General features: G+C 45.5%; 1 protein-coding gene across 5 annotated transcripts in view; it reads left to right on the forward strand.

Annotated features, from left to right (window-relative positions):
- TMEM229B (transmembrane protein 229B) overlaps window positions 1-21,446 on the forward strand; it is a 230,393-nt gene that overhangs the window by 188,247 nt on the left and 20,700 nt on the right. For 4 of the 5 annotated variants that reach the window (XM_090033205.1, XM_090033203.1, XM_090033206.1 and 1 more), the window contains one exon: window positions 6,619-10,548. The exons of the other annotated variant lie outside the window; for it this stretch is intronic. In XM_090033205.1, the coding sequence (XP_089889331.1) occupies window positions 6,619-7,148 (530 nt within the window). In that variant the 3' untranslated portion in view covers window positions 7,149-10,548. Of the gene's footprint in view, window positions 1-6,618; window positions 10,549-21,446 lie in introns of those variants that run through there. 5 annotated transcript variants of the gene reach the window in all.

The raw sequence follows: 21,446 nt of genomic DNA on the forward strand, positions 1-21,446 counted from the left end.
GAGTACTAGGGTGCTTGGCTGTGCCTGGGAAACCACTGGCAATGTATCGGCACTATTACCCAGGGACTTGCACTCCCAGGGAACAGCAAGAGTAAGAAAACAGGAGAGAGCAAACAAAGCAAGAGAAAAAAAGAACAGGTTTTCCTTTCTGGGAGGTGTGTGAATTTGGTCTGCTTTTTGGTGGTGGTGATCTTGTGCTCTGAGTGAGGAATTGTCTTAAGCTAGTAGTTTTCAACCTGTGGTCCTTGGATCCATGGGTTGTCCATAGACTATGTCAGTTCAAAGGGGTTTGCACCTCCATGTAAGATTTTTTTAAGGGGTCCACAAATGAAAGATGTTGAAAACCAGTGTCTTGAGCCAGGTGGTCAAACCATGTGCTCAGAGGACAAAGGCAGGCATAACATTTGAAATGTTTCATGTGGCTAGCATGCAGATCTATAGGTGTGATAAAACACTTGGAAGCCTGACACTGTAGTACCTGGCGTTAGCAAGTGTATCTCTGCCTCACGTTTTACGGTTCTGATTATGGGGGCAGGTATGCAAGGTCTCCAGTGTGGATCACTGGAGTCTTCTGGTTCCAGTGTGGATCACTCTGAGTGACAGGAAGAGCACTCACTAACATTGGCTCTGCTGTCCCCCTGCCCCTGCACCGCTGCATGCTGCCACTGTAGTTTTGAGCTGTTTCAGGCAGGGGGCACAATGGGGGCTGTATGCTGTCCAGTGGCTGAAATGCTGCATTTTTAAAAAACATTTTCATGCCCATTCCTAGCATCATAACTAGAGCGGGGTAATTGGGATACCTGTCCCAGGTGCTGATTTGGGACAGGGGGTTGAAACATAATAGCAGCTGTCAGAACCACACAGTTGCACAAAAGGCACATTGGCACCCAGAAGTTGTGGCTACTCCCATTCATGTGGGCCCCTGGCACTGTGCTGCCTTGTTATGCCTCTGCCCATTGCTCAAGGAGACATTTTGAATATTATGTTTGTCTTTACCCTTGGTGTTAGCTGAGTGTCTTCTGGATGTTTACTGAGTGTCTTTTAGGTATTTACTGAGTGGCTTCTGGACGAGGAGTTGCTGCCTGGGCCTAAAACATTGGCAGAGCTAACTGAGACCAGAAGACCATAAAAGGCAGCTCCTTTGGGGAGTGTGGGCAAGTGAATGGGAGAGACCAAAAGGACAGTTTGTAAGGAAGCTTGTTTCATAATAAGTGTCTCCCTAGAACAGACCAAATTAAGCAGGTGAGGTGAGTTTGTGGTTGGAAATGCTAGCATTTGGAACCAGGTGAGGGCTGTATTTCATAACATGACTGTAATTTTAACTAATATATTGCCCGCATGTGTTGTAGTTAAAACTTAGCTTTTGCTTTGAATTCAGCCTTGTCTAGTAGAACTCAGGCCGTAGTGATAAATATTTTTAAATAAAAATTGAGTTCTTGGGATTTAACATCTTTAAGCCCCACCTAAGTAGTCTTGTTAAGTCTATATTTAGATTCCCAAGCTCTTGCTCTGTTACTTCTATTTAGTTCAGCCTTGCTCTAAAGAAATCATTTGGTAGTGTTGGAGTGACTTTGTAGCCACAATGGTCCAGGAAATATATGAGAAGAAAGGTTTTTTGTGGGGGGAGATATTTTACCAGGCTAGCTGCTTGGTCAGGATAGATTTAGGCAAGCTTTTGAATGCAGTGCATTTGAAGAAGAATGTGCCACATTTGAAAGCTTGTCCAAGTCTCTGCCAACTGTACAGTTAATCCAATAAAAGATCCCACCCATACAGGTCCTTGCCTCTCTAAAAAGATGAATAAGATATAGCTAAATAGGACATAACATTAAGAAACAACCAACCACACTCCCCTTCCCAAAACCAAAAAACCCAAACCTGGAAAGCAACTTGTTCAAGTGTAGATCCTGCGGACTAGAATAGCTGAACTGGCGCAGCTGAAAGAGCTAGAGAAATATTTAGATGAGACCTAGAAGTCCATAATAGAGCAGCCCCATCTCCATTCTGGCAACCCCAGTATTTCTGAGGAAAATGAAGATCTTGGGATAAGAGCACAGCATACTGGAGAGGAGGAAAAGCACCCTGTGGCTTGCATCTGCTGTCCAGCTGAAGTCCTTCAGAGGAGTCCAGTTGACAGGTTTTATTAAGGGACTCCATTATCAGGAGTACAGAAAGTTTGGTGTGTGATACATAAAAGGACTGTATGGTGACCTCCTTGCCTAGTTAAATCTGCCTGGCAGACCCCACCAGAGACACACTGGCTAGCTTGTTGGGAGTGCTGGAGAGGAACTGGTGGTCATGGTCCATGTTGGCACCAGTGACATAGGAAGGTGCAGAAGAGAGGTCCTGGAAGCTAAATTAAGGCTGTTAGGGAGAACATTAAAGTTCAGCACCTTCATGGTAGCATTTTCTGAAATGCCTGTTTCCAGTGTTTGGTACCTGAAACAAACTGCAGAATTTCAATGCATGGGTGAGGAGATGGTGTGGAGAGGAGGGTTTTTGGTTTATTAGGAACCAGGAAATCTATCAGGAGGAACCTGTGCGGGAGGGATGGCCTCCACTTGAACCAGAGTGGTAGCAGACTGCTGTTACATAATATTAAAAAGGTGTTAGAGCAGCCTTTAAACTGAAAACTGGGGAAAGCTGACAAGTGCGGAAATGCTCACTATTCAGACCGACACATCCTTTAGGGGTGAATTCCTAACAATTTAGGTCTTTCCAAAGAAGATAAGAAATAGGTTGAGAAGTCTCAAGTAAAATATAGGGAAGAGCAGCAAAAACAGACAGTTCCGAATTAAACAGGACACTAGTAGGCAACTAGGCAATAACAAAAAGTAGAAGGGCTTTTATACTAATGCCAGAAGTGTAGTATCCAAGGTGGGTGAACTAGAATGCTTGGCATTCATTGACTATAATGACATAGATCTTTCAGAAATGTGGTGGACTGAGAAAAAACAGTAAGATACTGTAAAACCAGAGTACAATTTTATAGGAATGATAGAGTAGGTTGTACTAATGGGGAAGTGGCATTCTATGTGCATCAAGTCAAATAGGGAAGATCTTTTAACCATTAAAAAAGAAGAAAAAAGTACCATAAAATCTGTGGGGGTAAAAATTCAGTCTCTAAGGAAGAGTATATTCCTAGGGATATACTATTGACCACTGGTCCAGGATGGCTTCAGTGAGCTAAAATTGCTAAGGGAGTTGACAGAGGCTGCAAAAACAATAATAATGGGTAACTTCAGTTGTCCTCAGGTAGACTTGATATATCTCACCCCAGAGGGATGCAGAGTCTAAATTTCTAGACACCATAAATAAATTATTTCAGAAGGCAGTTGCCCTGGAATCAACAAGAGGAACAGCTATTTTTAATTTAATCCTAAATCATATACACAGAATTTGATACAAGAGGTAATTATTGAGACCCCCTATAATGATGATCACAATATATGGGATTTGACATCCTTGTAGGAGGAGACAAAAAACAAAACAATTCACCATGGTAGCTTTTAACTTTAAAAAAGGGAACCTATGCAAACATGCAGATGCTAGTTAGAAGGAAATTATAAAGGTTACCAAAGAAGGTTTAAAACTTGCAAGCAGCTTGAGAACTGCTTAAGAACACCATATGGGAGATGCAGAGTAAAAGCATGCTTAAAATCAAAGGGAAAAAAAAGAAGAACTAGAAAGCAGACTAAAAAGGAGCTAGCATAGTTAAATGGCAGAGCAAAAGAAACTTTGTAAGGAAGAAAAGACTGTATTTAAAAAGTGGAAGTTAAGTACCAATGAGGAAGATAAAAAACAGTATAAACTCTGGCATGTCGAATGTGAAACTGTAAATAAGGCAAGCTAAAAGAGAATCTGAGAAGAAACTTGCTAGAGACCTAAAACTTAATAATAGACATTTCTTTAAGTATACCAGAAGCAGGAAGCCTGCCAGGGAGTTGGCTAGACTGTTTGATCATTGGGGGCACATCTACACATGCATATTAATACACATGAATAAATTCCAGTGCTTCTTGCGCTGGAGATTATTGCTCCTAGGCGTACATTTACACATGTGCCTGGGACCTCAGCATGTCAAGCCAGATCAGAGCAGCCCTGGCTGGCAGTGGGCCCTTGGTGGTCAGCCTGGCAGCCCAGGGCTGCTCCCCGCCAGCTTGGCATGCTGCAGAGGGGCTGGCTGGGGCAAGCGAGTGCTTCAGTGCAGGGCTAGTTGGCAGGCAGCCCCCACACTGAAGCACCTTTGTGCCCCAGCCAGCTGGGTCAGTGTCTACACATGTGTTGCTGCACACAAAAAAGCTCCCACAGCAGGATAGTCGCTTGTATTTACATGTACTAACCTGTTGTGCAGTTTATTAGTTGCCTGTGGCCTAATAGCGCCACACATGTAGACACCAAGATGTTTACTGCAGAGCTAACTGGGTACCTCCACAACTAACATCTTGTGAAGATGCACTCAGGGTGTAAAAAGAGTCCTAGAGGAGCATAAGGTCATTAGCGGGGTCAGTGTCTTGTGGAAGAGAGCCAGGATGTGAAATAGCTAGAAGCAGGGGTGTGATAGTAGCCTCCTGTCTGGGTTTCTCTCATGGACAAAGAACATGGGGAGCAGCATGTGATACACCTAGGAAAGGGTTGCAGAGTATGTTGTAGAGCAGTGGTCTCCAACCTTTTTAAGTTGGAGATCACCTTGGCATTTAAAAGCAACCCAAGATCTACCATGCGCCATTGCCACCCCCCGCCACTGCCACCCCCCACCCCTGCCACCCAGCAGGTAAGTCTATAGGAAAGGAAAGGGGGCAGGGGGTGGAGTGCAGATTGAGGCAGAGGGAGAAAAAAATATTTGGGGGTGCACCTCCTAAGCAGGTAAGTCCCACCCAGCCAGGGCCCCATTCAACTTACCCCATTCCTGCCTCTGCGGCACTGTCCCTCACCACAGGGGACTCGATCTAGCTCCCACCCCTTCCCTCCCCCACAGACTGACCTGCTGAGCTGGGGCACACACGTACATGCACACAGGCACTCAGCCCCCCACCCCAGCCTTGGATCAACTCCAAGAGACTCCAAGATCTACTGGTGTATCGAGAGCCACTGGTTGTACTGGTGGATCGAGATCCACTGGTTGGTGACCACTGGTATAGAGAAACAAGGCCTTGGGGATGCAAGGCCTCCTGCCCCAGAGTCCTGCTTCTTCCCCCTCCCATTCCTCCCTCAAGACTCCTACCGCACTCCCTGGCCCACTGTCCTACTCGCAGTCACTCTCAGGCTTCCCTCTCAGCTTTCCCCCCGTGTGTGGCTAGGTTCATCCTCTTCTCACTCCCTGCCTGCCTCCCCAGTTTGTCCCTAGTTTTTCCCCCTAAGTGTGTCTTTAGTCCTAAATCTAGCTGCTGATCTCCTGCCCCAGCCCCTAAGTTAGCCTGAGTACCCTAAACCTAACTAGCTAATCTCCCTGGGGTTCCTTCAGTCACCTCTTTGGTGTCTGGCTCAGCTATACCTACCTGACCTGGCCATGGCCCTACCTTTCTTTTTATTAGCCCCAGGTGCAGGGAGGCTACTGAGGCCAAATTCCTCCTGTGTGCAACTCTGTTGACTTCAGTAGAGTTGTGCCTGCAATGAACTTGGGCCTGTGTGTAGACTTGGTAAACAACAATTAAGACAAGTGAAATGCCAACAAATATTTGTTGGGTGTCAGCGGTAATTGTTTAGAATGACCCCAGATTAAGTTGTTACCCCAAAGTTTTTTTCTGTACCTTTGAAGTTAGGGCACAGAAAAACAGTTCTTGTTCTGACCTCCTGTGATCCACTCCCCCTCTCTCTTCTCAGCTGTTTCCTTTTATTCTCACCCTTTGTGCTTCCCTGTTCTGAAGCCAAATTTGAATGCATTACAGTAGTTCTCTTGTGCCTTTTTTGATAGTAAATCTGGCAGCTTCAAATGTTTCCCCAAAACTCAGCTATACTATGTCTGCCAATTTCTTAATAGACAATAACAGTTCTGTTGAATTGGGGAAGGTACAGTATCTGAGACTATTCCTCTGGTGTTTCCTTTCAAAGCCATTAAAAAGCACACCCTCAAATCCCCATTTTGCTCAATTGAGCTTCCTGGGGACAGGGACTATGGGGAACCCATTAGGCATCTAAGACAATTCGAGTGCTCTGCTTACCTCATCTACCCCATAATGGGCCTGGCTATTTCCAGAAAAGACTAAAGGATATCTCTTACTCCTTGGTGATTCCTCTGTTTGTTTCATAATACTTAGTTCCCTGCCTCCAATAAGCTGATTTACAGTTGCAGAACTTGAAAGTCTTTGTAGCTTTTATCTTCCTCATTACCACTAAGTACCCTCTTGATCCAAGTTTGTTGGCAGAGCAGCATGCACTGCCATTGCCTGATCTGTGATTAAGAGGCTAGCACTCTGTCACCTTCCCGCAACACTAAAATTCACTCTAGGAAAATTTAAACAACCTAAAGTGTTTTGTATCTTCACTTTATCTGCTCATCAAAAAGGAAATGTCACGTTTCAGAACATCCACAAAACACAGAGTTGACAATTTATGCATGTTGCTCCCAATGAGATGCGATATCATCATTTACTATCTCCCTGTCTTTGTTAATTTCAGAGTTCCTGCTGAGATTGTGTGGAAGGATGGCTGCTGCAGAGCCCCTTACTGCTTTCTCTCGATGGTACCTTTATGCCATTCATGGTTATTTCTGTGAGGTGATGTTCACAGCTGCCTGGGAGTTTGTGGTCAATTTTAACTGGAAGTTCCCAGGCGTTACCAGTGTATGGGCACTCTTCATCTATGGCACCTCCATCCTCATTGTTGAGAAGATGTACCTGTATCTGAAGGACAAATGTAACATTATAGTGCGCTGCCTCATTTATACCCTTTGGACTTATTTCTGGGAATTCACCACTGGCTTCATCCTGCGCCAGTTCAATGCCTGCCCATGGGACTACTCACAGTTTGATTTTGACTTCATGGGCCTCATCACTCTTGAGTACGCCATCCCATGGTTCTGTGCTGCTTTCATCATGGAGCAGCTGGTTATCAGGAACACACTGCGCTTGCGGTTTGATGAGAATGCTGAGCCAGGGGCTCCCACTGCCACTGTCACCTTGGCTAATGGCCATGTCAAAACTGATTGAATGATGACTGAGAACCACACTTACAAACTAGGAGAACCCACCCCTATGCCAGAAACTGTCATCTCTGGCTTCAGAGACTACTATTTCCTGTATGATAGCTACATAAACTCCTTTATAATGCGGTGTGCATGGGAATATACCAGAATAAAAGCGGAACCAATAGATTTTCTATGGATTTTACTCTTTTGGCCACAAGGACCAGTGTCAGCTACTTATTAGGTAGTTTCTGATTTTAACTTATTATGGACAAAACAGTCTTATTACTTACATTTTACATTATGTGGAGAAATAAGAAAAATGCTACAGTTGTAAGTGTATACAAAAAAACCCACTAGTGGATGGGCATGGATGCGCCAGCTAAATTAGTGATTGGCTTATTCCATTAGGCAATATTCAGGTGCTTGCTTGCAACCAATACCTCCCATGGGACCTGAGATGCTGCAGGGCCAAGGAAAATTCATCTGCTGTTGAGGACAACTTAGCAGTGGCACTCTACTGGGGAGGTTGACTGTTTCCTTTCTTGTGGTCCCCCTGGCCTTCCCCGGGGGCTCTTTATTGCACCACAATACATTATGGTGCTGGACATCGTATGGAATTTATATAAAATTTACACTTTTTGAATTCTCAATCCTGATGCTCAGTAAAGAGCTCTTTCTTTTTCTTTCTTTTTTTCCCTTAATATAAGGCCCTTTTTGCTAAGTGAATTCTACCATAATCTGTGCAATCTAAATCTTGGCAAAGGGGCCAAAAAGAGAGAGAAAAATAGCTGAAGTCTTCCCATCTCTTCTTTCCTGTCCCAGAAGAACTCTCAGAAGGGCTGATCTGGGTTCCAGCTTCCATTCCAACCATGCAAACCCAATGGAGACTGTAGACATCACCACAGTTTTCTGCCTTCCTTCCCAGGAATGTCTCTCTTACCAACAACACTGATGGCTTAATGTTGACTGCAGCCCTTTGCACTGACTGAAGTCAAGGCCCTCATGTGACTATGACATCAACCAGGAGTCATATAGAGTCCTCTGGGATTGACTACATTACCTTCCATTTTCAATGTTTCAATTTTGTCCAGTGTTCTCCAACTGCTGAAAGCAGTATTTTTTTTTTCCTGTCCCACACACTATTTTAACTTAGTAAAGCAAACCCTCTCCATAAAGCTTATCTTGGGCAGGGGGGGCAGGGAGAGGGGGGATATACTGTATGACCTGATTTTGAGGGATATGTAGAAAAATAATTGTTATTTTTCACCTGTTTTTCACCTTCCTTCGGATGTGGGTGCAGTGGCGGGGGGGGCAGCAGAGAATTAAAGTCTGCAAGTGCTGTACGTTCATTAAAGAGCTAGCTGTGCTATGGATAGTTTGAAATTCAGCCAATGAGGAATGACCTCTTAGGCTTTGAGAGATGGGCAGCATGAAATATATATAGCTCTAGCAGCCAGGGATTAATTTTTTGCTTTGAGGATTCTTCTTGCCTGTTGTAATTAGCAAGAAGGACGGAGTTTCCAAAACAGCAGATGTTTCTTGCTTAAGAGCTTTATGGGGAGAGTGTGCTGGAATTAGACATGTGGGGTCAGTTTAACTTCGGGTGTTATTCCACTAAAGTCTAAGGAGTGGCACCAGTGATGAACTTGGCTCATGCTATGAAGCTGTTCGGGCAGTTGTACAGTCTGTCTCGTCTCTTGTGTTGGGAACACTTGGATTATCTTGGACTGTTCTGTCCTGCTTGTGCTCAGCCCATAAACTTACTCATTGCCATGTGGTATCCCGTTCCAGAGGGAGAAGAAACTCTGTTGCTGGGAGTGGAATGGTTTGTTGGTTGTGCTCTTTTTTATGACCGAGAATCAATTCATGCAATGTTAATCTTTTCTGTATCACAGAGAGTATGATTATTTTTTTCCTGTCTAGGCCCCTCCTCACATGACATCCATTGCCGGCAATGGACATGTGAAAGCTCTGGAGTCCAGGTGTCAATCAGATTGGCTCTGTGGTATGCAATGCTACCCGACTTACCCAGATAGGTATCAGTGTTCACATTTTACAGTTCATTAAACTACAAGGCGAAAAAAGAAAAACTGAACAGAAACATGTTTTTCATGCTCTGATGATGATACTGTGAAATCAGAGAAATAATAGAATTGGTTTATCCACCATGTAAATGATGGTTTCAAGGATTTAGAACCACGCAAAAATAGTCATCGGGAGTGAATGAGAGGGATGTGTAATTTGTACACGGGGTAATTCACTGGGAGCAGAACTGTGGTTCTTCGAGTCAAATTTGTGGGGGCATGGTAGATGAAGTACAGAGGGAGGTGGGACATGTCCATCCACTTTGGCAGTTGCATTCATGAAACAATGGTGTCAGGGGAACTAGAAGCAGCGTCTAAATTCAGATAGCCCTCTTACTGCTCTGTTTGATTCTGGTGTAGCACTGCCTTCCACACACTGTCTGCATTAGCTCAGACCATTAGCCTTATAGCAGATTGCACTGAAATACTGTGTCTCCAGAGCTGGCAACAAATATTTAAAGAATGTCAGTATGAGTTGGCAGTAGACATGGTTAAGACTTTATAGTGGAGGCAGCTATCCATAGCAGCACCAATGTGTCCTTTGGTTTTAGAAATCCCCACAAAGTGACATCATTTTTGCATACCTGCATAACAATCTGCTGTTCACACTAAGGAAAGTCCAAGAAGCCTTTGATGTGTGTATATATTATGCCACTTGGGTCCTGTTGCCCCAGGTGCACCACTGTGGCATCTGTGGAAGCTTATTTTACACCAGTGATGCTGACAAATACCTTTCAGATACTGTACTCTCATGGGAGTCTGATTTATACACAGAAGCACACCTTACCTGCAGGTTGTACACCAGGAACTGGCCCACCAGGCCCAATACATTCTTTAATCGCCTTAAAATGTCCACTACATGACTCATGCTATCACTAGGACTTCTTTAATGCCATTACACCCCTGGCAACTTTAATAGGCCAGAATATCAAAAGTGCTCAGCTCCTTGCACCTCCTGTTGCTATTAATGGCACCTGTTGGATACTAAACATTTTTGAAAATCTGGTTATGTATTCACCGTGCTATGCAGGTCTGACTCATGTTTACAAAGAACACTTTCTTGTCGTCAGAGGCTTACCCATTCTACTTCATCTCCCTTTTACTACACATAAGTAGTCCTGATAACATCTCACAACAATGGCATCCAAAATGCATTATACCAAGGGCCATGGTGGCAACCGAGTAGGAGCCTGGGAGTGGGGCCTAATTTGCAGAGACATTTACATACAACAATGATCAAAAAACGCACAAAAACCTAATATTTGCTTGTACGTGTATCTTCCTCGATAGATTAAAATTGCCTGTTTGAGTTCACCAGCAATAAAAATTTGTGACTTATCAATTTTGTCCTCACTCCTCGGCTACTGGGAGTGGGTGGCCCAAGGCTGTGTTTTTGGATTGAAGGGCAAGTCTTCAGACGCCCCTGTTACGTATTTCTATAACACCTGTCATCCTAAGGGAGCATAAAGCATTTCATAATTTATGCTGGTGCCCATGCATAAGCAGATCAGATGCCATAGATTGTTCATGTTCCAGTGATCTTGCCAGATGAGAATGGTTGCTATTAAAGCAGTTAGCTACACTTTTTTAAAATTCCTTTTAGCATCATGATCCGGATACATGTGTTTGTATGTACCAGGATCTGGTAAGCCTTCACATTGCCTTTGGTCTTAGTCCACCCTGTAATCAAAATCCCCTTGGGCAGAGATAATTCGGTCAAGGCTTTGCTTCAGTAGTCATGTGAAAATAAAAGTAGGTGAAGAAAGCCTGAAAAGTTTAACAGACTTGGAATTATAAGTGGGTAACATGAGCCTTCCCAGGTCAGCAGTATTGTTCCTCCGTGATGCTTCTGCCAAAACCTATGCTGAGGGAGAAGGGACTCTTATTCAATTTGAACTTTTGCCCTTTCTGTATTATGAATGCAGCTCACAGGTTTCTAGTACACTGTGCATTTAAAAAGTGCTCTGTTTTTAGCTTATTCTGGCCTCTGAAGGGATGCAACATAGAGTGCGTTCAAGAGGAGATTTTGGAAACTGTTGCTCTCTCTGCTTTCAATTCCTCCAGGTTTCTATCCATGTTCCTCAGCTCACAAATAAAATATTCCCTCCTGCCCTGACCCTTAACAGAAGGATCTCATTGTGATCTCTGCTTTTTGACTCACATCTCTTATATTAAATGAAAGTGTCTCTTCTGCCATACAATCCCCTCCAAAGCCAACAGTTTCTCCCACTATGCAACAGCTTTGACCCAGTTCCAGTATGTAGCCTAGAAGAGAAAATTATGGAGCCAATAGGAACAAGAGCTTTTGTTCAACTTCGTGGCAAATAGCGCTCGACACGTCTATGTTTTACAGGCCCCAAATAAGCTTTTTATAATCTGACGTTATTGGAAGTTTTTTCCCATTCTCCTTGGGAAATCCATATACCGGCAACCCCTACTTAATGTTCTTAATTGGTTCCCCCAAAAAACGAGTGTTAAGTGGAACAGTGTTAAGCAAAATGCATTTTCCCATAGCAATTGATGTAGATAAATATAATTCGTTACCAGGGTGCCCAGCAGCAGCGATGGGAGCACCTGGTAGTTCAGGGCCAGCTTGGCCAGCGCCGTACCGTTGCTGCCCACCTGGGCCCGGGCCAAGGAGGTGGTGCTGTTGGTCCCTTCCATGCGGGGTGGGGGCGGTCACAGTTACTCCGGGTGGCAGGAGCAGGGTTTGGCATCCAGGGCTCCCCCAGCATGAGTCATAGCATTAGTCATAGCCCTGCTGCGCCTGGCCTGGGTGTGGGTGGGCCAAATTGTACAACGAGGCTGCGCACCACCAATGCACTGTGGTACTAAGGTACACTACCTGCTTGATCCCCAGGAGAGTTCATAGATTCATAGATGTTAGGGTCGGAAGGGACCTCAACAGATTGTCGAGTCCAACCCCCTTCCTAGGCAGAAAGAGGGCTGGGGTCAGATGACCCCAGCCAGACGCCTATCCAGCCTTCTCTTAAAGACCCCCAGTGTTATAACAAAACTTGCTGAATGCTAAGTGGAATCAGTTATGAAAGCAAAATGAGCGTTATAGCAAAATAGAGCTAAGTGAAAGAGTGTAAACAGGGGTTGCCCGTATTACCTTCTAGGGGCTAAAGGCCTTTAAGCAAACAGAACTGGGTCTTTTAGCTCAGGCAACAGTTGATGCTTTTAGATCCAGGATTCTGAGACTCCAAGCAGTTCACCCTGACGTAACGTGTTACATTCACATCAGCTGGGGGTTATTTCACCTAGGGTCTGCCCACTTGTCACAGTCCCCTATGACCTTCCAAGTGGAAAGAGGCTACACTGGCACAAGACGCATGCAGTCCCTGCTCTTCTGGCAGCATCCACTTGGCTGGTGGCTCTCAAAGTAGCCAGGGCTTACTTTGGAAGGGCTATGGCAATGGATAGGGTAAAGTGGCCCTATCCTGCCTATGTTGTGAATGTAACACTGCCTACTGTTTTCCAGGAGAGAGGCCCTCCTGGAGTGCAGCTGCCTGCCCTCGCTCATGGGAAGAGATATGTTAAATGTCTTGCCTGCAAAACGCTGTGTTCTTTGGGGTCCTAATAAGAGTCTAAATCTTCTAGAGACCAAACGTTAAAAGAGGGAAGGCAAGTGAGATGCTCCAGCTACAACCTTTCTTAGTCATTATGGTCTCATGTAGGTTGCTCTGATTCGTGGCTGAAACGGCCTTGCTAAGATTACAGAGACCAGCTGTGGATGAGGTTAACGCAACTCATCCTAACTTCCTGTCAGGCCTCTGAGTGCTGAGGCTGCAAGTTACACTGGCTAGAGTGCTGTGCTGGTGTGTGGTCAAGCTGGTATGTGGCCAAATTGCACCTGTGGACCACCCCCACACTGGACCTGGCTTGCAGACTTACCCCATGCCACTCATCTGGCTCACGGGTCTGGAGGGTTGGGCACCACTGCATAACACTAACAGGAAATGCAGTTTTTAAACAAGAGCTTCCAGTGTCTTGTTTTGATCTGTATTTATGCTTTAATTCAGGTGTTTTAGGTATTCACTATCTAGTAAAGTTTTTTACTGTGTGCTTGTCACTGTAGCTGAGCAACTGATACTGTAGCAAGGGAGCAGAAGCAGAACATAAAAATAACCTACTTATCAAAAAAGCTGTGCCATGCAAATGAGCTGTTGAATATTCATCAACACTGCAAGTTGAGGTGTTGCATCATTTGCATATCTCTGCAGCTTTCTGGGCCTTTAGCCATAACAGGCTAATGTTACTACTTGGGATGGATTTTTCTTTCTGTAATGGCTGCCTGGCTCCCAATTCATTCCGTGCCACCAGTCTGAAATGGTGGGGTTTTTCTGGATGTTTTGTTTAACAACAGGCCTTGTCCTTCAGTAGTATCTTCCACGCAAGGATCTCAGTGCTTCATGCAAATTGATAAAACAAGCCTCATGTCAGCCTTGTGAAGATTGGTTGGGAGTCTCTCTGGTTGACTGGTGGTGGGCTTAAGGTACAGAGAGGTTGAGATAACAACTACGGCTTTGGAGCTGGTATTCTTCAGAACGATAGAAAATCTTCCGAGTACTTGAAAAATGGGCTTAGCAGTCTACTCTTGCTAGAAAATGTCCAGATTTGCAAATGATCCCTCGTGAGGTTTCCTGGCTTTAAACAAATAGAGCTGAGGTAGGAACAATATGCAGGCCACTCAGTTTTTCTCCCAGCTGGTCCTGGCTGCCTGGGTTGGGACTCTCTGTTGCTCCCTGAGTGCCCTCAGCTGCCCCTGTTAATGTGGTATAACTAACAGCCCTGGCTTCTGTGTATAACTAACAGCCCTCACAATGCTTTGTGGGTTCTTAACCAGGAAGTGTTTCTTTTCCCTCTGTTTGGTCCTAGTGCTCTTGCTTCCTGACACTGGACATGTCTACATGAGATGCTATGTAGCCATAGCAATGACTGTGTAGCAGCTTGGTCCTACAATAGCAAGGTTATGCTATTGTACTTTCAGGGAAAGGGACCCTAATGACAAAGGACATGGCAGGGATATAGAGCAGATGCTTGTTTGTTTTTACTGCACAGTAGCTTGGGAAAAAACCTTTGCAGTGTCAGGACTGCACAGTAATGTCAGTTACTGCGCAGTCATTTAGTACTTGCTAAGCAACTGAACAGTCCAGCGTACATGTAGACACCTCCTCTGAGCGTCCTAGGTTTGTTCCTGATCCTTGGCTCCCGTTGACCCTCTTCCTAGCCTGAACCTGTGCCCTGTTCCAACCTGAATTCGTACCTAGCTCTTGCATACACCTCTCCCTGCTCTCATCCTTGCACCTGCCTGCTTCTGTCCTGGATTTCTCTGTTCCTGCCTTGCTGGTTTCTGGTTGTTCCTGTTCCTATTCCTGGCTTGGACCTCCCAGATTGACTAATGGCTTGCCTCAGCCATGAGCCTATCTTGATCCCTGGCTTGGTTCCTTGGACTCTGACTGATACTTGGTTTGTGACCTTCAGCTTTGGCTCTTGGACTGCTGGTATTGCGGCCTCTTTGTCTTGTGACCTTCCTTGGATCTTGGACTCCTGGTTTGTCGACCTGTGGCTTCAGATCTCAGATTCCTGGTATGGTGACCCTCAGCTCTGGTCTCCTAAGCCTGTGCTCTTAACAGAACCCCAACCTCTACAAGGCCAAATCAGCCCATGACTGTGATATTGACCTTATGGTTGCAGGTCATTTCTGATGTGCCCCCAAGCGTCCTCAACACTGTTCCAGATCAGAAGAATCTAATTCTTCAGGGCAGGGGTCCAGCAAGATGAAGGTTCAGCATGCCTTTGTATCTGTCTCCTGTGACCCTGGAGCAGTGCAGTTTGAGAGTTGCAGAATTCCTTTCCTTGAAGCAGTGTGGGTTGGAAAGCAAAGACCTGAGGGATGTCAGAGGATTGGCCAACTCCCTAACTTCCTGTCTGAGCCAAAATGCTGTATTCTGCTCACATGTTCTAAATTGTCCTTTTTATATTTTCCAATTATGTCCGATTGTTGTCCCATTAACTATTTCCACTTGTTGTCATTTAATCTTCATCTTGTGGTAGCATGCAGATCCAGTCAGGGTCAAGGACCCATTCTATTGGGCATTTTGTAGGTATATTTGGAGGCACACATATCTATTTTGGGGTAGTATTACCAGTATTATCACCAGAGTGAGGTTTACATGCCCGAGGTGCTAGATTCAGGCCAAGGTTATGCTATTGTACTTTCAGGGAAAGGGACCCTAATGACAGAAAGGACACAGCAGGGGTATAGAGCAGGTGGCTATTTTAAACCCAACTCAAGACTTTTGATAAGTTCCTGGAAGGACACCTGGTAACCTGGAATGAAGAGTTTTGTCTTCTATAAAACACACTTCTATGAGAGTTTTTGCAAGTTCTTTGCAGCAGTGGGAGACTGAATGGCAGACTGGCTATAATGGCCCACAGGCTGCCCGGTGGACCGTTTTGGTCTACACTGTGCATATTTAGATGTCTAGAACAGCATCAGATAGGTAGGTGGTTACTCCAAGGCCCTACAGCAGTGGTTCTCAACCTTTTTTGTACCGAGACCCATTTGTAAATATCGATGGTCAGTACCGGGCCAGTGCCCCTCATTCCCGACCCGCTGCCCATCCCACACACCAGCCTCCTGCTGTGTGGGACGGGTAGGGGTGTGGGCATGGGGGCCCCAAGCAGCCCCTTGCAGGCTGGAACTCTGCCAGCCAGCAAGGGAAAAGCTGCAGTTTCCCACATTCTTCTCCTTTAAAGAAGAATCCATTTTTTAAAGTTGTTTGATCCATTTTTAAAGTTTGTTTGCAACCCTTTCATATATTCTTATGGCGTACTTTTGGGTCACAACCCACGAGTTGAGAACTACAACTTTACAGTGATCAAAGCTTATAGATTAGAACACAGGCACCCAAAATCTGCATGAGGGAGGCCTGTGTAGACAGCAAACTGCACATTATTTGTAGGTAAGCACAACTGAGAGCCAATTTGCACCTATATCCGATTAAAAACTTGATAGGTAGTGCTCACAAGATCTGTTCATGCTGCCCCAGCTTTACCAGTGGAACAGTTCCAAGTGAAAATTTTGGCCTATGGGCAGCCAGATACATTAGAAGCTATATCATGGAGCCCATCTCTTGCATCAATTCATACTGAACTTCTGTATGTTGGGGTTTCTGTTGCTGGATTGCTGATCTGCTGTAGTTGTTGCTATTTTTTGTGTTTCCCCAACGGTCACTTTCGCAGTCTGTGTCCATACCTTGCATCTACTAAGAGCCTGTTTTTCAGCCATGGGAATGTAAATTTGTCTGGCAAATCCTGCTTTATGCAGCTTAATAAAAATGGGGCAGTTTTCTGATTAGCTGTAGCTCCCATCAACTGCAGGTGCCCATGATTTCTGAAGATTAGATCATAAGACATGGCTATTTAAGTGCCTCACGCTAGGTAACTAATTTTGCCTAATGCCTTTCATATAGTAGCAAGGTTGCAATTGTCATCCAGAACTACTGTTACATAGGACTTGGAAAAGCTCTCTGGGACCATTAAATCCAGTCACCTGTGTTGCAGTTGCCTATTTGCCCCAAAAGTCTACAAGAGTGTCCACTCTGACCTTTCTCACACATCACAGCCACCTGTAAAAATATCTTACAATATGACACAGGAAAGAAAAGAGCACTAAACAGGGAATTTGTTAGGTTATTTTCTAATCAGATGTTTCTAGGAAGTGGACAATACCCTGCACTACAGAGGAAGGCCAAAAGACCAAACCTTTGGCCTTTCTCCACTGTGCCCATTCCAACTGGGGTGCACTCATAGGAAAGGCTGCAGGTACCACTGGCATGGTGTACTCCTAGGAGCTGCAGCAGTTACTGCTAGTGTCAAAGCAGCATGACTCTTAGTGCTGCCCTTTGGGCAGGCCTCTGCCGTGTCCCTCATAAAGGTGAGCCAGTGGCTTCCCACCCTTAGCAGATGCTGCTTTTAAGCCACCCAGGCAACAGTAGTCCTGCCAGAAGTCCTGCCCCCCAAACCAACCTATACCACCAGCAGTCTGTCCTTTTGCACTCACAGAAGTACTCCTTTTGGGAGGCAGGGGGTTGCTATCTTAGAGCCAGAAAAAAATCAAATCATATACTAAAAGTCAAACAACTACTATATTTTAATTTTATTTTTAAAGTTTTTTTTCCCTGATTTGTGTGTGGTGTGTGATTGCATAATGTATAGAAAGGTGATTGCATAATAGCTCAAAAATAAAATCTTACTCTTGTATATTATATGTGGGGGGGAGTGTGTGGGGTGTGGTTGGGGGGGTGAGTATGTGTGTATGGCGGGGTGTGGATGCATGTGGGGTTTGTGAGGGGGTGTGGCTGTGTGGAGGGGTTGTAGGGTATGGGGGGTGGGTGTGTGTATATGTGGGAAGGTTATGGGAGGGTGTGGATGTGTGTAGGGTGTGGGATGTGAAGGAGGGTGGGGGTATGGGGACCTCCCCACACACACATTTCCTCATGATGCATACCCCCTGCCACTAGTGGTGGCGGCAGCAGCACGTGATGGGCCCCTAGGGTGCTGATGGCTTGTGCAGGTACGGTCACCAGGCAGCATGCAGGTCCAGCCACTTCTAGGAGCTCCATGTGGCAGCAAGGAGCGGAGCCAGGCTGGCCTGCCTCTGTCATGCAGGCTCACATGCAGCTCCCAGGACTTGAGCACCACCGGGGGAAGCCCTGTACAATGAAGCCAGCCGCCTTCCCCATTCCCTGCTGCCACATACAGCTCGTGGGACTCCAGTGGAAGTGGCAGAGAGCCCTACTCCCCAGCAGAGTCCTGTGAGCAGCATGTGGTGCAGGGAAAGGGACCAGGCTGCCAGCTCCATCACACAGGGCTTGCCCCTGTGGCATGCAAGTCCTTGGAACTACATGTGAGCTGTGGGGAGCCCTGCACAATATAGGTGGGCAAACCTGGATCTACCCCTTCCTGCCACATGCAGATCCCAGAACTGGCTGTCCAGTGGCTACACCTGCCCAGGTCACAAGCACCCCAAGGGCCCACCACTTGCTGCTGTTGCCGCTGGTGGTGGCTGGGGCTGTGCACCATGGGGAGGCTGTGGTGGGGGTCCCACACACCCCACCTTCCCATCCAAACTCTGTGCTCCCACTGTCCCACTGGGGGCAGGTCCTGGGCTCCACACTCCCACCAGCCCCAGCCCCAGCCCCATGCTCTGTGCTCCCACCTACCTGCGGCTTCCCTACCTGCTGATCAGTGTGAGCGCTGCAGCAGGGATGTGAAGAGGAGCCATTGGAGGCTGGGGAAGCCAAGCAGGTGCCCTGGCAGTTGTGTGTGCTAGCTGGGCCAGGACCCTCCCAAGTAGGAGGGTGGGAGCGAAGCATGTGGGCTGGTAGGGTACAGTTAACTGGTGGGTGCCTGCGGGCTGGATGAAATTGCCTGGTGGGCTGGATTTGTTCCGTGGGCCGTATTTTGCTGGCCCCTGTTCTAGATGAATGTTAGCACCTCTGCTACATCCTCATCTTCCTTGACTTCTCTACTGCTTTTGAGATGGTTGATCCTCCTAACTGCCTGAGAGTTTGCCCTGCCATGGTTCTTGCCATCCTTGGGGACCACCTGACAGTCTCTTTTCCTGCCTCTCTGGCTGTTCCTTTAGTAGGGAGATGTAGTTAGCCATGTTAGTCTGAAATCAAGTAGAAGGCAGGGTAGATTTGTCCCTTAAAGACTAACCAAAGTAGATGGGTATATATACCACAAGCTACAGTATATATTGCCTTTTGTATTCTAATTTCGCTCTCCTTCTTTTACTCTGCTTTCTGCATGTCCTTTCACAGCATCTGATGAAAGGAGCTTGTGTTTAGAGATTATATATATAAAGAGGGAAAGAGGAAACCAAACAAAAATGGCAGTAAGGCAACAGTAGAAAGCAGGGTAAGTTCAGTTTTACCCATCTTATTTATAAATGAAAGGTAAAACAGCTGGGAGCAGATTCTGGAGGAACAGGTCATGGTGGTAGGATGCAGCAGATGAAAGCAGGTTAGGAATAGAGAGGTAGATTTATGAACCAGCAAAAGAGACAATATTTGAAACCACAAGCAAATAAGCTCACATAGAGAAGAACCTAGAACAGCCCCCCAGGGACTCGCACCAAGAGGGAAAGAGGAAACCAAACAAAAATGGCAGTAAGGCAACAGTAGAAGCAGGGTAGATTTGCCCCTTATAGACTAATCAAAATAGAGATCTATGTCTATACTTTGGTTAGTCTATAAGGGGCAAATCTACCCTGCTTTCTACTATTCCCTTACTGCCATTTTTTGTTTGGTTTCCTCTTTCCCTCTTGGTGCGAGTCCCTGGGGGTCTGTTCTAGGTTCTTCTCTATGTGAGCTTATTTGCTTGTGGTTTCAAATATTGTCTCTTTTGCTGGTTCATAAATCTACCTCTCTATTCCTAACCTGCTTTCATCTGCTGCATCCTACCACCATGACCTGTTCCTCCAGAATCTGCTCCCAGCTGTTTTACCTTTCATTTATAATTAAGATGGGTAAAACTGAACCCCTTATCTTCATCTGCTCTCTCCCTTCTCGTTCATCATCCGCATTCTTTCTGGCACTGGTATTTTCCACAATGGGGGTCATCATCCTTTCTATCTCCTTTGTTACACATACCTAGGGTGTTGTCTTGGAGAAAAGGTGTGGTTTCAAATTAGCCACTTTAGATACCTACAAACAAGCGCACATGTGTGTTTCCCCAAGGACAAATAGTAGCAGCACAAGTTGTATTGCTGCTACTTGTCTCTGAGAAATGTCCGTGCACATGTGCAATTGTGCACAGCAAGTTGCTCCAGGTGAGGAGCACCTGGACTGGCCCAAGCAGCCTTATTTGGGGTCCTGGGGACTCTAGAGGCTGAGCTGACATGGTGAGCTGGCAGCTGGAGTGTGGCTGCCCCACTTTTTTTAAGGTGCAGGTTTTTTGACACCAAGATCTCCTGGTGTTATAAACCCTCTGTGCACTGCAAATCAGCAGCATGGGGAATGAGCTGTACATGAGCGCTCATCTGGAGGTGCCCCTTGAGGTAACTGACTTGAATCCTAATGAAGACCAAGGAGTTGATGACTTTCACATAAGCCACTGTATCAGTGGGGGAGGCTAGGCTTTAACATGAACTGGCAACTTATGTAAATATTACAAATTGCCTGTTTTCACTAGGATTTATCTCTAGTTAACTTGAGTTAGCCAGCTCAAGTTAAGAATGCACTTTTTTTTCTCAACAGTGAAGACAAAATCTAAGCTGTTTTTAATTATTGCTCCTTCTTCCTTCACAGCATTTCATCAGTTATGTTTTTGTTGGTGAGTTAACACAAGTCGTTTATAGTGAAGTTATTCCCCTTACAGGATAACTCAAGTTAGAAATAACCATCAGCTTGCTGTGTCTGCACTGGTACTATCCTTCTCCGTGTGTGACTAGATTTCTGGAAACACCTTCCACAGTTCTTAGTGCTTCATTAACTCTATTTGTTCTAATTATTTCAAAGTTTCACTTCTTTATCTTTTCTGGACACATGTTGGGGCAGGGCGTGGAAATGTAGGAAGGCACTGGAGGACTTGAACTACAGTAGCCTGTGTCCACATTAGAAAGTGGCAGTGTGAGCAATTGGTAAGCTTTGCTTACTTGATGTTAGCCTGTACCTCCTGAAGATCCAGGCAACTTGAGTCAAAAAGCACCATCACACCAGAATGAAGCACTTGTACATGGACAGGTCTCAAGCTAGGGACTGCACTTGAGTTATAACTTGACTTCACAGTGCAGCCAGATTTGCTCTTTTTGCTGCAGCCTCCACAAGCACCAAGTCAGAATTTCCTTTCTCAGTCATTACAGGATCCTCCTCTTTCCCCTAAGAACCACATTGCTCCATTCCAGTCCATACAAGACATAGTGAGGGCAGATCTAGTGAGTGTGCAGTTTAATGCCCCTTTGATTCCCGGTCCACTCAAAGGTTAAAATCTCCTGCCTGTCAGACAGCAGCATTTCTATTCAGGCAGTGGTGAGTGATTCACTTGACTTCATGGCTTATTATCATCTACCTGATTCATTTTAAACCCCTAATTCCACAGGTCTTAATGGCCCTCTCTCCTTTTTTTTAATGGTCTTGAAATTCCATTAATCTTCTGTAATTCTGCTGTCTATTAAACTGCTCTTGGTAATGTAGCACCTATTCCACTGCCCCAATGACTAG

Source organism: Crocodylus siamensis, chromosome 2 (genome assembly GCF_052110815.1).
Source record: "Crocodylus siamensis isolate JL-2025a chromosome 2, ASM5211081v1, whole genome shotgun sequence".
Taxonomy (NCBI): Eukaryota; Metazoa; Chordata; order Crocodylia; family Crocodylidae; genus Crocodylus; species Crocodylus siamensis.